This window comes from Cajanus cajan, chromosome 4 (assembly GCF_000230855.2).
Source record: "Cajanus cajan strain Asha chromosome 4, NIPB_CcT2T_4, whole genome shotgun sequence".
NCBI classification, from domain to species: domain Eukaryota; kingdom Viridiplantae; phylum Streptophyta; class Magnoliopsida; order Fabales; family Fabaceae; genus Cajanus; species Cajanus cajan.
The window spans coordinates 5,184,648-5,199,652 of NC_138520.1; the positions used below are offsets into that span (position 1 = coordinate 5,184,648).

The 15,005-nt window shown below is 31.0% G+C and overlaps 2 protein-coding genes across 2 annotated transcripts; one reads left to right on the forward strand and one right to left on the reverse strand.

Annotated features, from left to right (window-relative positions):
* Positions 1–266: 266 nt before the first annotated feature.
* On the reverse strand, positions 267–2,129 carry LOC109803023 (DUF620 family protein (DUF620)). Its single transcript, XM_020364477.3, has 3 exons — positions 1,695–2,129; positions 1,165–1,512; positions 267–955 (listed from the first exon to the last, which is right to left on the reverse strand). Exons 1-3 carry the CDS (start codon positions 1,968–1,970, stop codon positions 443–445), a joined length of 1,137 nt encoding a protein of 378 aa, XP_020220066.1. The 5' UTR covers positions 1,971–2,129; the 3' UTR covers positions 267–442.
* Positions 2,130–10,731: 8,602 nt separating this feature from the next.
* LOC109802739 (uncharacterized) lies at positions 10,732–13,293 on the forward strand. Its single transcript, XM_029272274.2, has 2 exons — positions 10,732–10,861; positions 11,088–13,293. Exon 2 carries the CDS (start codon positions 11,127–11,129, stop codon positions 11,886–11,888), a length of 762 nt encoding a protein of 253 aa, XP_029128107.1. The 5' UTR covers positions 10,732–10,861; positions 11,088–11,126; the 3' UTR covers positions 11,889–13,293.
* Positions 13,294–15,005: the final 1,712 nt, after the last annotated feature.

Below are 15,005 nucleotides of genomic sequence, written 5' to 3' on the forward strand. Positions count from 1 at the left end.
TTTATCAAAATAAGAAATGAAATTAAAACCTTTTTCTTTTTAATTAAAATTTATATTTTATAATTAAAAACATTGTAAACATCAATCGTAATTAATACGAAAGTGTTTTCCGTCAAAACTTCGGAGGATGTATCATTGCCATAACGCGTTTGTTCTTCACTTTTTCAATTCAATTGAAATCGTCAACTGTAATCAAATTACAATTTCTAAATTTCAATTGGCAGTTGCTGTTATTTCTAAATTAAAAATGTGAATCCATCCCAACATTTTTCAAACGCGACTCATTTTATGTCTCACCGAAAAGTTCCCAGTTAAAAAAATGGAATTACATCCAAGTACAGGGTATGAAGTCACCCATATACTTGTCTATGTTGTAATGTATTTAGTATTTACACTTCCTATAGTTGAGGCAGCAAAGATAATGAGAAAAATTGGAGCAATCCTAACCCATCCCCACTGCTTGCTCTGCACCATCGTGTTCTTTCTCACCATCAGATGGAGGCATAAAGCAATCCATGGACAACCCAACAACGTTAAAATCAACCTCTTCAATCGTCCACGTTTCCTCAATTAGACGTTTGTGATTATGCGCTGCACCGTATCTATAAAGCGTGGCAATCGTTTTCCCACTGTGCGCTATGTTAATGCCATCTATGTATCTATAATCTTCAATCATGGACTCGATGGTTGTTTCCCAAAACACTGTCTCTTTCCCTTTAGCGGCCTTCATTTTCACCAACTTGGTGTCCTCGAATTTCACAAGTAGCCCCGTGCGTTGACTGAAGTACCCCAACATTATGTGCATCACAATTTCGGTATTGGACGTGCTTTGTGCTAGTAGCACGTGCTGTTCCGTTTGCAACTTGAGCATGAAACAAACCTCGTTGTTGATGCTGTTCTCTCCTACACATTCTGCGTCCAGGAACAAGTTAGCCGTGCACCTTGGGTCCAGTCCCTGATAGTAACAATCACATCTATATCATTAACCATCTTTTTTCGATTTAACATATATTCATCTACCAATTTAAAAAGAGAAATATTGCAAGCTAGCGACACACTCTTAAGTCTTAAACATTGTCTTTCTAACGTTATTCCATGAACATAAATTTAATTTTATGAGTCTTATTGTTTATTAAGTGACATGATATACAATTTGCATGTTACCTGAAAGAAGCGACGAAGGGGTCTGGGAGGACCTTTGTTTGCGTGAAAAGGTTGAGAAGAAGATTGGTTCCAAGCTACCTTACCATCGCTACCTGCACTGACCTTGAAACCGGAAACAACCAATTCAACGCACCATAAATCAGGGTTCTTCTGCCATAACACAAAGCCTCCCACTTCAGGTTTGCCTCTTGATTCTACGTTATCATCACATTCATCACCTTGACTCATCGCAGACCCACATATTCTCACTTGTCCCATTGCGTACATACTTTCCAGTGAATTCAATGCACCTGCTCCTCCTGTGGCCGCCACGTATTGTTGCACTATGTACTTAGCAGTCGAATCTCTCTGCCCATTAAATTTAACCAAACTATTATTTATTCAAGAAGAGAAAAATAAAACAACTTTATAAGAAAAAACAAATGTCCAATTGATGTTTGTATCTACAACATTTGTGATTGTGACACACTAACGCCCACGTGTTCTCCGAAAGAAATAAGGAAAAATTATGAATCGTTGGTGAGGCTTACAATGGAACAATCTTTGAGGGGGCGAGTCAGAGTTTGGTCTGATGGGACCTGGAGAGGAATAAGGGGGGCAGCCACAAGCTTGACCAACACAACAAATTCATTGTTTGAGGGTGCAGAAGACTTGTCAACAAATTGAGCATTCATGAGAGTTCGCAGGTTTTGCCAGCGATTGAAGCCAGTGGTGCCCATGTCGCTCAACATTTCCTCCGGAATCGGCACCTCAAGGATGGTCTCCAACCCATCTTCCTTGTCAAAATTAGGACACAACTTCCTCATGATTTCAAAGGACTTTATATTATTAGGCCTAACTGATTAATTAAATGATGAAGAAAGAAGGAAAGGAAACGTTTTAAGAAAAAAACAGAATCCTTCCTCTTTCTGGGCCTGTGCCCCCTCCCTGTGCCTGAACTATGGAATTGTGTCCCCAGTGAAAGGGGAAGCAAGACACGGGACGAAGGGGTCTTGCATTTTCTTTCCTAGGTGTTCCTTGCTCGTAGGGGTAGGTGCCTTTAGCGGCATTTATATACTTTTCCTTTCTTTTTTTTACGTAAATTTAACACGCACAAACAAAAGTGATCGTGATGTGTCTTCTTTCTTTATATATATTTTTTACTATCACTATTTTCCACCTCTATAATTGCATAATATATATTTCAAAATAATATGGAAGGTATCATAATTCTTTATATATTTCAAGAAGGAAAAAATGATATACTACTAATATATATACCTTTTGTTACGGTATGTAAATAATACTTTAAGTTAGGATTATTTTAGTCATTTTATTTAATGTGTATATACCCCTTCTTTGTATCACATTCATTGATTATTATTCAATACACATATATTTTCATCTCTTTTTCTCTCTTCTTCACACCTTTTAAAGAGACGAGATCACAATTCAATGGGCAATATCAAAACTTAAAGGCATGTTTAGATGATAGTCTACTTTAAATTTTTTTTAAATTAATTTTTAATTTTATGATTTAGATTTTTAGTTTATTTTAATATATTCAATTTTTAAAATTTAAATTTTACTATGTTATCACGATTTCTTCGTTCAAGCATGTTTGGAAACAATGGTGGCTAAACAAGGGGAAAGTGACAATGAAGACAATTAACAATTCCTAGTAGTGGCAATCATAAAGATATTAATGATTAAATAGCAATTAACTTGTGACATTATTAGTGTTGTTAACAATGATAGAAAAAACAGTAGATGTAGCTAATTGACATGTATAATATTATAATGTTAGTCCATAATTGAAAATATAATTAATTGGAAGGAAAGACATTTTTTCATAGGTTAGAAATAAACATTATATAAATTAGAAATAATTTTTATAGATTTTAGTCCTCAATGATCTCTACCTTCTTTTCAATCAGTTTTTTTTTTTTTTTAAATGAGTTCTTGCTCGAGTACCTCAAAGTTTGGTGCTTTGTTGTTAACATGTGTTGAGTGATTGTGGTAGTGATGGTTACTCATTATATGTTTGTTTCCATTAGGACCTGAGACGTGGTTTCTTCTAATGTTCACCAAGGTGAGAGTAATAAGATTATCTAGGAAATAAGATTGATCAAAGTTGTTCCAAATTGATAAAAATAAGAGCAATCATTCTCCTAGATGATGCCAATATGTTTCAATGTGACCTAGGAAAGCCATCACATGCTTCTCGTGCCTTGTACTTGGTCACCGAGGGTAGTTTGCTCCTAGTATGTTACTATAATGCATTGGCTCCTAGTTAAAGAGATGTAGGGAGGCCACTTTTAACACTTCAAAAAATATTTGCTAAAATTTATATCAGTTGTCGGTAGAACTAATGTAGATTTGTGTACAAATCTACATCGGTTGTTAGTAAAACTGATGTAAATTTGTGTTAAAATCTACATCAATTTTACTGACATGTAGATTTGTAGCAAAATCGATGTAGATTTTGCACAAATCTATATCGGTTTCAAAATCGATGTAGAAATGTATGTATTTCTATGTTGTCCTATTCTACATCGATTTTAGAATTGATGTAGATTACCTCACAGAACCGATGTAGATAATACATCTTGTAGTAGTGATTTAATTTATTTATATATTTTTAAATAATTCATATATGTTATTAATTAAATTTTAATTTTTGTAGTGCATTAAAAAATAATAAACAATAAAGATCTTAAAAAATAAGAATTAAATCAAACTTTTAGTTAAATGAGTTTTCTTAACTTTATTATTATAATTTAAAATTAAATTATTTACATATTAAAAAAATAAGTAAAAACAAAAAAAAATTATATTTTTAATTATTGTAATAAGTTAAAAAAATTATAAAATAGATTTTTCTCTTCTAGATTAGGTCAAACAACTACTTAGATTCAAGTTTAATTGTTATGTGTAAATAGGAGCTTTTAAATTATCGGTCTAGAGGGTAAGTTAACATTAATATTGTTGGAGATTATCTAGGGATGATAAGGAAACTCATCCATAGATAACACTTGAACTTGTTTCGATTTTAATAAAAAAATATTTAGCTTAACCGGATACAAGTATGAGTATGGATAATACTCGATTTATTAACTCAGGTACGATAACAGGAATGAGGATAGATATATAGTAATTACTTACCATGTACTTGTACTCATTTTAAATTTCTTGAAACTTAATTTATTTTTTAAAAAAATTGCTTGACATTTATGTAATTTTTACTTTATTTTAAATTTATGTGAAATGAAACTTAACTAATTTAATTTTATAATTTTTGCTCTATGTTAAAATTCTTGTATGTGTGTATTTTTTTTAATATTTAATTAATTTATAGATAAATATAGATATATATGATATTCGACAAAAATAAAAATAAGAACAAAAATATATATAAAGTATGAGAATGAGAAAAAAGATAAAAATTGGGATAGAAATAGTGAAACTCGTACTTATTTTTTGAAAGATAATGATTCTAAGAATAGTTATGTTTCAACTATATAGTTAGAGAAGGTGAAAGTCTTACATTGACATGAAAAATAAGAAACACATAAAAAAGAGAAGAAAAAAAAAATCAATCGTAAAAATGTAATTTACACTTACTTAATGAAAATTTTTACTTGAAGGAGAAAATCATCCCATTAAACACCCTATACGCCAACTCTCCCTGCACCCCTTCGTTCCTTATTTGTCTTTTTTTCGCATGTCACTTATTTGATACGAATTATTTTCCATTACGTCAAAATATACAAAAAAAAAAAAAAAAAAAAAAAAAAAAAACAACAACAACAACAACTTTTTTATAATACAGTGGTACTAAAAATGATATGTTTTTTTGGCATACAAATTTTTATTGATCGTTTTAATCCTTAATTTGCAAAATATTTTTTCTCTCCTTTTTTTCTTTAGTTTTTATTCTCTCTCTTTTTTTATATATTTTTCTGTAAATTTATTTTTTAAACTTCTTACACTTTGTGTAAATAATTACTCAAAACCATTGACTCATATTTAATTTAATTTATTTTTATCTTTTAAGCAAAATATATGACAATATAAAATGCCTTTTTTCAGGCTAGTGTAACATTAACTAATTTTCGTGAAGGACATTTTTATTAAAAAAATACAAAAAATGAAATAAAATCAGTGAACAATGCAAATAACAGCCTCTTTTATGTCTAGGCTCCGGTTAGGACAATTGAGCCTTATCACTTAGGCTAAACGACGATTTTAGTGTAGTTTTAGAAACTTATTACTAAAATAAGGCTGTTTTGAAACATTTTACACTTTTGGGGTTCTTTTATTGGGTGTCGTTATGGGCCATAGCGACACTCATGACACGTGGCTTTTTTTTTTCCGGCTTGGTTGGGCTGGATCAGTGTCGCTATGAGCTGGCCCACCACAGCTGATGGGCTTAAAAAAATTATGTAGCCCATAGCGACACTGGGTAAAGAAAAAAATAAAAAAAAAGAAAATAATAATAATGTAAAATAAATATAATAAAGTGAAGTATTTATTATATAATTATAAAAAGAAAATAAAGTTTTAAAAAAACGTAATTTTAGAATAAATAAAATGTATCTTTTTAACACAGGCGTTGTGGCCCATAGCGCCTGGGTGGAGCTATGGGCCATAGTGCCCCAATTAATTTTCTTTTTTTACATTTTATTACTTATTTTTTAAAATTAATATTTTTTTCTTATTTCAATCTTTTTTTTTCCTTTTTACCCGTAATTTTTTTTATAAATTTGTAAAAAAAATTTATATTTTAAAAATATTAGATATATTTTTAACACAGGCGCTGTGGCCCATAGCGCCTGAGTGGAGCTATGGGTCATAGCCCCCCAATTAAATTATTTTTTTGTTTTTAAATTATTTTTTATATTTTATTACTTATTTTTTAAAAAATTAACATTTTTTTTCTTATTTTAATCTTTTTTTTCCTTTTACCCGTTATTTTTTTATAAAATTCTATGGGCCATGGGCTATTATTTTTTTCCCTATTATTAGCCATCCCCTGTTTATGTTATAACTACTGCAGTCTGCCAGTGTTCCCACGAGGGTGAGAAAGTTATGTTATTTCCACCCCTATGCCAATAAAAGGAGTTTCTGTCGGTGAATCTGGAAGTAAACATGTTGCTTATTATAGAGAGGGGTAAATCTGGAAGTAACCAACTTACATCTAAACATTCCATTTTACACATGATCATACAGAAGAGAATACAGGAACTTGTTCATTTCCAAAGCGCTATGGGGCATAGCGTCTGTGGGGCGCTATGAACCCTAGCGACCCAGTATTTAATTTTTTTTTTCATTTTTTAATTAATTCTCACATTATATTCCTTAAGTTTTAAAATTAATATTTTTTAAAAATTCCAATTCTTATTTTGGCTTTTATAGAAATTTTTTTATAATTTATTTTCAAATTTTTTATTTAAAAATAATTACTAAATATAAATTCATAAATTCCCACTGGCGCTAAATTACTACATATTAATGGAAAAAATGTTTATAAATAGTACTTAAAATTTATAACAGAAATAAAATACATAATTATAAATTAAATAACAATTATTAATTAAATAAAATACGCAAACTTAAATACTTTATAGCGACTTCTAAATATTAAAAAAAATTAATATGAAAATTTTTCTTACCTCAAACGAAGAACGAAGACGAACCAGCAGCAGCAGTTTTGCAAATACAAAATTACCTAATTTAAAAGTAAATATTATTATTAAACTAAACGTAAAACAAATACAAAATATTTAATAAAATAAATTTAAAAAAAAAAATAAAGAACCCACGTCCCAAACTTACCGGAAGAAGAACCAAATGAAAGTGAAAAGTGTGGGAGGGGGACACGTGGCAACCACGCCCAGCACACGCTTTGGGCCCTAGCGCCCATTTTTTATTTTTTTTTTTCGTTTTTAAATTATTTACAAATTATATTATATTTAAAAATATTAGATATATTTTTAATATAGGCGCTGTGGCCCATAGCGCCTGAGTGGAGCTATGGGCCATAACGCCCCAAATAAATTTTTTTTTTTTGTTTTTAAATTATTTTTTACATTTTATTACTTATTTTTTAAAATTAACATTTTTTTCTTATTTCAATCTTTTTTTCCCTTTTACTTGTTATTTTTTTATAAATTTGTAAAAAAAATTTAAAATTTAAAAATATAAGATATATTTTAAAAATATTAGATATATTTTTAATACAGGCGTTGTGGCCCATAGTGCCTGAGTGGAGCTATGGGCCATAGCGCCCCAAATAAATTTTTTTTTTAATTATTTTTTACATTTTATTACTTATTTTTTAAAATTAACATTTTTTTCTTATTTCAATCTTTTTTTTCCCTTTTACCTGTTATTTTTTTATAAATTTGTAAAAAAAAAATTTAAATTTTAAAAATATAAGATATATTTTAAAAATATTAGATATATTTTTAACACAGGCATTGTGGCCCATAGCGCCTGAGTGGAGCTATGGGTTATAGCGCCCCAAATAATTTTTTTTTTTTCGTTTTTAGCCGATTTGAGTCGCTATAGGCTATAGCGACTCTTTGAAGCTCTCCACCAGCTGCAGCGACTCTACCAATATAGCGTTCATGGCTCATATTCAAACCAAAAAATGCCACGTGTCATGGGTGTCGCTATGGCCCATAGCGACACCCAATAAAAGAACCCCAAAGGTATAAAATGTTTCAAAACAGCCCCATTTTAGTAATAAGTTTCTAAAACTACACTAAAATAGTCGTTTAACCTATCACTTATAATGTCTGGATTGAATCAAGTCCGAAACAATTATGAATTGGAACATTCCCCACCTCAAAATTGTATTCAATAGTTGTAAATAAGACGTAACACATTATTGACTTTTATACATTAATAAAAGATAAAATATAAGAAATATTTATAGGGCAGTGATTAAAATCCACCAAATGGCGGATTCAAAAAATTAAATTTCTTTAGAGAGGACGAAAAAATAGTTAATATTTTCACGAAGAAAAAATGATAAATTTTTACAAAATATACAATTTATAGATGTTTGTTTGTGTAATTGTGTCATCGTTTTAGTCTTAATATGTGTTTAATTTTGAGAATAAAAAAATTAATAGGTTAAAGTGGTAAAATCAATACCATTTTTTTATTTTTTTATAATTTGACTTAAAAATGTATTTAATTTCTGTAATATTTTTAATTTTTCATTCCTTTAATTTTATTTTTTTTGTTTCTAGTCTAAATATCATGTGATCTTTATTATTTACTTTTGTGTTATCAGATAATTAAGTGATAATCTCAAGTAATACTCTCAGTTGTCTTTGATACCATGTGAGCTTTCTACAAAATTTTATAAATTATTAAAATGAATTTTCTTAATCTTCCTTGAAATGATTATTTGAAACCAAAACTAATAACTTTATATTTTAGAGGGATGATTTTTTTTAAAATTATAGGGATGAAAATTAAAATTTGTTATATTGTAGGAATAAAAAATAATATGATTCCAAATTTTAAAGAGATGAAAAATAAAGAAAAAAAATTCCAAGAATTTAGGACATATTTAAATTTTATAATTTTATTTTTAAAAATGTGTTATGATGAAAGCAACTATTTTTTAAAAGATTTTTTTAACGGGCAAAAGTAATTTAATAAATATGATTCAGTAAAAAAAATGTGAGGACAATTTCCCCAACACAAAAACCTGACACACCTATACTTATATTCGTCACTAAATTACCTTATTTTAGAGGTGGATTTAGGTGGATATAAGAGAAAGTAGATGTGTGATTATAAATTTTCATATTTAAATACCAAATGTGGATAAGATCACGCAGTGGAAAGGCCGAAGGCTTCGTAAGTCAGGTGGATTTTGCACTTGTTTGGAAGTGAGTATTGTGTATGAGAAGATATCAGATAAATAATTATTTTTTAAATGATTGTTTTAACAAATAAGTTAATATGAATATATAAATTATTATCCATTTCTATCAAAATATTTTTTAAAATATAACATAAACTAATATGATTACACAGTGCTTAATACGTGTTTGAATTAATTTATCCAAAAAAATATAATGTAATATCTTAAGATGACGCAAACAGGTGTGGGCTGAGTCAAAGATACCGAAGAATGTGGCAAGGCATGAAATTTGTATGTTGTCTGGATATCTTTGTCTATTTGTCCAACGTATATGTCCGACTCATCTTGTTACCAAGTCAATGTGAAAATTTTGTCCCGTTTTGCATCTGGTGGAAGTTATGGTGCCAAAATATAAGGCCATGGCAGTGCGTCGAAATGTAAGTGATTTATTTAAAAAAAAAAAAAAGTTTAAGAGATAAGGGACAGGGATGGATTCATTCTTTTGCGGTTGGAACTGATCAATGTATTGCTGGACACACCTAGATATTTTTTTTATTTTTTTTTTAGATAAATATATTTTTTTTATTGAGCCTTCCATAAATATTGGAGACATCCCCAGTGGAATTTCCTCTTCACAGTTTAATTTAACCTCCCAATATATATAAGATAATAAGACTACGGTGTTTCACGTAACTTTGCATGGTCTAAAGTCTAAAGAAGAGTTAATAACTTGTTTTTTTAAGATATAATAGATTTTACTACGAATCTTACTCGGGGGCTAATCTTTTTGTCCGGATATCACTAACCCATTATGCCATCCACTAGTGATTTAGCGGGAGTTGATCCACGCTTAAACAAGATCAGGAGTTCGAATATTGCCTTGTGTGTGCAGCTACGTTAAATCTTGAGACCAGTTATCTCATCCTTTGAAGTATCTCGAATGTAGCAAGGAGTTTAGTCACCACTTATCGGTGGTAGATATTCTAGGAACGAACAAATTTTTTTTTAGCTCTTTTATTTAAATGATTTTTGCACAAAAATTGAGCACAAAATTTCATGTTAAATATATGTAAGATGTTTAGCCTTATGTCAACTAATTAAGTTCTCTAAGGTCTAATCTACTCGACACTATAAAATTAACATATCATTAAAATTTAATTATATATATAGTATTCAATAATTTAATTACTTGTTGATTACAATTAGATCATGTTCGATTTTTTTTAACAAAAACTTATAAGAGAAGGAAATGATAAAATAAAAAATTCAGTGGATTAAAATTAACTAATAAATTTTTTCAGTGAATTAAAATCAACTTATAAGCATCTTCGATTTTTATAAAATTTTTCCCACCTAAATATTTCTCCAAAAGCTTTTGTAAGAAAACTTTCAGTGTATATAAATTTTCAAAAGTATAAGAAAACTTTAATTTATTATAATTTCTTATTTTCTTTTTCTTTTATAAGTACATATGAAGAAATTTTCCAAACAATAACTAAAAATATATCAAATACAAAATTGAGCCGTAAAGAAAAAAAAAATAACAACATAAAAGTTGATTAAGCCTTATTTAATTTAAAATGTTAAATTCATTGGCTGTTCGGCGTTGATTACACCACGTACCAACACCTTTCGCGTAACATTTTGCATACGAAGTTTTCAATTGTCGACAATAAGTAATATTATAGCATTAACACCAGTCCCCTTGCTTCTGCGAACGTTATATTTTTGCAACTATGTGGGTGTCTTCATTGTGTAACATGTGACAGCCATTTTCGAACAGCACATCGTGAAGGAATTCCAAACTCATGACGACCCTTTCAGTTTCAGGTACAAATCACACTCTCACTTGGATTCGGTCAGAAACCATTCTCACCACTGTATCCCATTTTTTTCTTCATAATTTAAACTCAAAATTATTAATAATTAAATAAAAACAATTTTATATATGTTTTTGTCCTTAATTAAGTACTCCATATATACATGCCGGCCTTGTATTTTATTTCTCCTTATAAATAAATTATTGAGCCTTGAGTGTTTGTGCCACTTGCTTTAGGTTCCAAGTTCCAAGTTCCAAGTTCCAAGTATTAGTTTCATGATGGCGAAACGCTTCAAGCTGAGATTCAATATGCCTTCCTTTCAAATGTGTCGCTCAAAAGAAACTTCCTCCTTCCCAGGGAACCCAGTTCCCGCCATATACCGTCTCTCTCCCGTGAACCCTAACGCACGTGACACGCGCTATCCGAACGTGCCTTCTCCGTCACCGTCGAAGATAACGTCCATCGCACAAGGATGCAAAATGTGCCGCGACAAGGAGGATTCTAAGAGCGTGAGATCCAGAGGCCGGAAAAGCACGTCCAGCGTACCGTCACGGAGAAGCGATTATCTAATCGACAACATCGAGGAAGAGGAAAGCGAGACTCTGATTTCTTGCATGACAAGTTTCTCCGACGAGGGTGAGGCGAGAGATTTGAGCAGCAGCAGCAGCAGGCGGAGAAGGAAGACGAGCAGCGTGAAGAAGGTTGAGAGAGTGAGGTTTCACGGAGCAACGGCGGCGGCGCGGCTGAAGAAGACGGTGACGCGGAGCAGCGTGGAGGGGAAGGTGAGGGAGAGCTTCGCGGTGGTCAAAAAGTCCAAGGATCCTTATGAAGACTTCAAGAAATCGATGATGGAGATGATAACGGAGATGGAGATGTCTGAGGCGCAAGACTTGGAGCAGCTTTTGCAGTGTTTCTTGGCTTTGAACTCCCGGAGTTATCATGCAGTCATCGTCCATGCTTTCATGGAGATTTGGCAACAAATGTTCGTTTGGAACCCTACCTCCGTCAAAAATCTCCAAACTCATGTGGAAAAGTAAATCGTGTTTTGTTTTCGGTACTTTATATGTGAATGAGTGAATGTTTGATTTCATTTTTTCCTTTAAACAAATGATTCATGTACACTTCTATATTTTCACATTTCGTGAGGAAAAAAAAGAAGTGTATGTATAATAATAAGATAAGACAGAAAAGAGAAATATACAAATAATAATAATAATAATAATGAGTGTTTGAGAACATTAATTATTTTTTTGCTTTTGATGGGTGTGTGAGAATTGAGAAAGAGGCTTGTACGTGCACGCTGTATATTATATACTGTTTTTAAAAGTTTCATTTGGATTTTTTTCTTAGAAAAAGCATATCGTGTTTCAGGGATGACGTTCTCTTTATTTCTTAAAAAACAATGGATCGGACAATCTAATTGATGAACTAAAATTCGAGTAGATGAAGAGGTGAGGCTAGGATTATTCTCAACAGGGCTTTAGGGTTCGTAAATTTGATTTCTGAATGTGTTTGTGCAATTTGACGTTGTGTAATCAGCCAGTTGGGGTACAAAATTACGTGATTGGGATACAAACTAACTAGAAGTTGGGGTAAAAGTGAAAGCACGATTAAAAAAAAAAAACCATAGATAATAATATAGAGTTGATTGTTACATTATTTTTAAGGGTATAATAATATAACAATCTAAAAATTGGGGAGACAAGTTTGAAGTAATAATCACATCACTGTCAATGCCGACAATGTCAACCTTCACGCGACTAGGACCAGTGCCTTTTTTTACCAAAGGTCCCATTTTAACCATTAGATTACAGGGTTCCTACGAATGTACACTTTTATGCTTCATGATTTAATTCAAACTTTTTTACCCTCGAGAAATCTGGAAGCTTAACATTAGATTACAGGGTTCCTACGAATGTACACTTTTATGCTTCATGATTTAATTCAAACTTTTTTATTGTTATTTCTAATTCGGATTATCTTGCTAGCACTCCTATTATGTGAGGATTGTGTTTATTAATTGGAGGACTTTCAATTTCAGTTTATGATGATGTTAGAGCAAACAAGGTAATTCGATAATACTCGAAATTTAAGGGTGTTCTAAACTCGAGGGTGCTCAAAATTATAGGGGATCGAAAAAATAGTAAAAAGGAGCCCTGAAAACATGTAAAGTATAAGAAGAATCAGGAAATACTCAAATATATCTTTCGCGAAGCACTCAAAATTCTATAAACTCTACCACTCATGAAAATATTTCGCAACCTCTCGAAATGATGGAGTTAGGGGAACCCCGACTAAAAACAAGTCGAAGTAAATCAAAGGGATAAGCATTTGGAGGTTATAAACAGTTCCGAAAGTTATTAGAAGACGTGCATGATTGACCCACGATATGGAAGTTTAAAAACGATTGTACATTCGTGGCATGATAGATACAATTATTGTAGTCCTCAAATCTCTATAAATTAATAAGTCACGCTCGTGGAAAGAGGTCAGAAATAGTGTACTTACGAAGGTTCATAACACTCTGTCCACACATATGACTCTTGTGTACGAGACTGCTGAGTACGATTTCTTTACCATTTTTTTCTCTTTTCTTTGTAGTTTAGGTCTAGTTTAGTTTGTTAGTCACCCATTATTATCCTTATGCATTGTAATTCTGTCATTATTAAAAGTGAAGGATATGATTTCTGCAATCAATATACATGTTATTAGATTAATCTTAATGTTTACATGCATGAAATCGATTGTGTGATAAATATCAACGAACGCCTAGAGATTCTTCTATACTAAGCAAGTATAATTTTATCCTAAATAACTAACTCTGTATGTTGTATGTATGATTTATCAATGAAAAATTGTAAGAACTTGTCGCATTATACATACTTAAATTGAAATTTTGCTAGTTTGAATAAAAAGAACTTACAAACAAAAATCCGGACAAACAAAAATCCGGATAAACACATAAATACCATTAGTGTGGCAGAAAAGTCTCGCTGAATTTAACTTTCATGCATACCAATTACCAAGGGCTATGAATACAATAATGTTACGTTTTTATTACATAACATAACCATTCTGAATGGAACTTTGGCGTTGGATTCTGCTAACAAGATTTTCACTAATTAGTAATTATTGGCAGTCAAAAGAAAAATCATAGTCCTTTTCTTTTTATAGTAAAAATACAAAATAAGTAATAATATAATAAAAAAATGTTATAAAATAAGTTTGTTAGAAATCTGTTTTGCATTTTTGCTTACAATAGTATGCTTGATATATAAGTGTCAATTGTGTCTAAGGAATTTATTGAATTATGACACTTATCTAGCATAATTTTTTTAATAGAGTGATAAAATTATGACAAATATAAATAGAATCAAAAGGGCTTTTAAATAAAGTGATTTTGTGGAGTGGTGAATTTTGTGACCAATTATTTATTTGTTTTGCAGATCTGGGAGATTGGAACAAGAAGAAGTCCCTTGGAGCAAACGGTTTAGCCCTTTTAAAGGGTTGAGCGCTTTTAAGACAGAGAGTAACATAGGTGAAACAAAGGCAAAAGGGCTCAGTGCCTCAAAAAGGTTGAGTGGTTTGGCCATTGAAGAAGAAGCAGTCTCAGCCTCTAAAGCACTTAGCGCATTTAAAGGGCTTAACCCTTTTGAATACTTAAGGATGAAGGATTCTCTCAGGCGCTCAGCAGATTAAAAGGGCTCAGCCCTTTGAATTCCTTCATGATGAAAATTTCTCCAATCTGCTCAGCGCGCAGTTCCCAGGCGCTGAGCGGTTTCTTCTCTCTCATGCCTGCTATGTTTTATTTTCAACACATATAAAAGGATTGGGAGGAAAAAAAATAAATTTATCGAAGGTTTTGCGAAGAAAGAACAAAGAGAGAAAGACCAAACGCAACACCCTGGAGCTCGTGGGAATGTAATTCTTAGGATTAATCTCTTCCAGCTACCTTTCTTTTTGTTGATTTCACTTGTGATCTCCTTCACTATGGAGGGCTATAACTTTTTGGTTAGGATTAAATGTAATCATCGAACTTCTATGTATTCCTTTTTGATTCATATATATATATATATATATATATATATATATTATATCTATTATTCTGTGCCAGTGATTCGAATTCTGTTCTTAAAAATGTTTTGATAAACTGA